At 51.9% G+C, this 1636-nt stretch overlaps 1 protein-coding gene across 1 annotated transcript; it reads left to right on the top strand.

Moving 5' to 3' along the window:
- Positions 1–437: 437 nt before the first annotated feature.
- Positions 438–1505, top strand: B0H18DRAFT_1132185 (uncharacterized protein; the record flags this gene model as incomplete). Its single annotated transcript, XM_048035541.1, has 6 exons — positions 438–540; positions 606–647; positions 709–786; positions 840–1022; positions 1108–1421; positions 1476–1505. 6 exons carry the CDS (start codon positions 438–440, stop codon positions 1503–1505), a joined length of 750 nt encoding a protein of 249 aa, XP_047884202.1.
- Positions 1506–1636: the final 131 nt, after the last annotated feature.

The raw sequence follows: 1636 nt of genomic DNA, 5'->3' as shown, positions 1-1636 counted from the left end.
AAATGAGTTGCGCAGTAGGGTCAAAAGACGGCTATGACACTCACCAAAGTATAGAAGCGTGAGTACAGAGTGCTGAATGACTAGCTAGAAATGTGTTGACACTCGGCACTTGCGAAGGTAGGAGTTGAACGTACGGGAATGTCACACGGTCGACCTCGCTAGTGGCCGTGCATATTTTGCACATTCACAACCCGCTACATCACATGTCAACGGGTGCCAGCAGATCCCGTTTGGTGCCCTTGTTCCTTCCCTTCGACCGTACTTCGGTTTGGTTTGTTACGTCGCTGTCCTGCCAGTGTTTCTTCGCTGTCCTGTTTCTTCGCTATCCGACCTGTTCCTTCGCTGTCTTGTTCCTTTGCTGTCCTGCTGGTACCTCGCTATCCTATTCATATCATCCACATCAACAATCGTTCCGTGTTCGAAGGCTTCAGCTTACCATGTCAACCGCTACGCACCGTGGCCCTCGAGCTGGTCGGAAGTCAACCGCGGATATGGGCATGGTCCAGCACGATCCTGATAATGAAGAGAATCCTCCTTTGTGTGAGCTGTCCGCCAATGTACAATAGCTGGATCTACTTACCCCAGCTCGCGCTCATCGTGTACAGCTGGACGCCCTAGCCGTGTTGCTTCACAGGGTGCTTCGAAAAGTGAATATCACGCAGACACCTGTTGTGGTATGATACTCACCTATTCGGTATCATGATGTAGAGTGGGCGTCGATGATCCCAAAGAGTCGTGCGCCGTCAAAACCAAAACCTGATTCTTCGGAGCAGTCAACCGATAAGTGTAGGTCGCATACACATCCTACTCCAACTGTGTAGACTCACCCTTGCATCCAGCAAACGCCTACCAGCCTATGCAAGCAGTAGTTGCAACGAAGCCGGACAAGGAAAAGCGCAAGAGAGCGGAGTCTGTAGTTGAGAGAGGTGGCCTGGTCGGTCATCGCGCTGAAGAGGAAGTGTCGGAGCGCCACAAGCCGAAGAAGGCCAAAGTTGTGCGCTCCGTCAAATCTGATGGTTCAAGTAAGTTGCAGTCCGTGGGCAATGATCGCGATAGCAGATACTTGAGTATGGTCCCCGTGCTCATCAAATGATCCCCTCTGCATAGAATCTAGGCGACATGGACCTGCAGTCATTAACGATGATTCGGACTCCGGAACAGACATCCGAATTGCGAAGCCAATCCGAGTCAAGTCCTCCGGCGCTACTAGGTCAGCGCCACTTCGCCCGAAGTCACAAGAGTCTAGTGTTATGCGCTCCCAGCCTCTTGCTCGTATTCTTCCACGGGCTGCTACTCCTGCCAACATTGAAGACGCTCTCGGTGACAGCGGCGAAGAAAGACAGGGCACCCAATCACAGGAGGAGGATGACGACGAGGAAGTGCCGGAGCCTCGTGAACAATGTGACGACTTCGATGTGGAGGTATGCTGTAATAACTTCGCACTCCTATGCCGCATTAACATTCGTCGCAACCAGCGAGTCATATTCTCACACTCAGGTGCGTAATTTGTTGAGCTGTATGGCACAAAACAAATTGTACTAAGTCAGAGTCGACACAAGGTGATCACGAGGACCTAGTACACCACAGGGGCACAGACTCTCCGAGTCGATCATCGAGCGTGTTGTCGTACTTACCG

This window comes from Fomitopsis serialis (assembly GCF_022376445.1).
Source record: "Fomitopsis serialis strain Sig1Antser10 chromosome Unknown B0H18scaffold_808, whole genome shotgun sequence".
Lineage (NCBI taxonomy): Eukaryota > Fungi > Basidiomycota > Agaricomycetes > Polyporales > Fomitopsidaceae > Fomitopsis > Fomitopsis serialis.
This window is presented reverse-complemented; position numbering and strand designations above follow the sequence as displayed.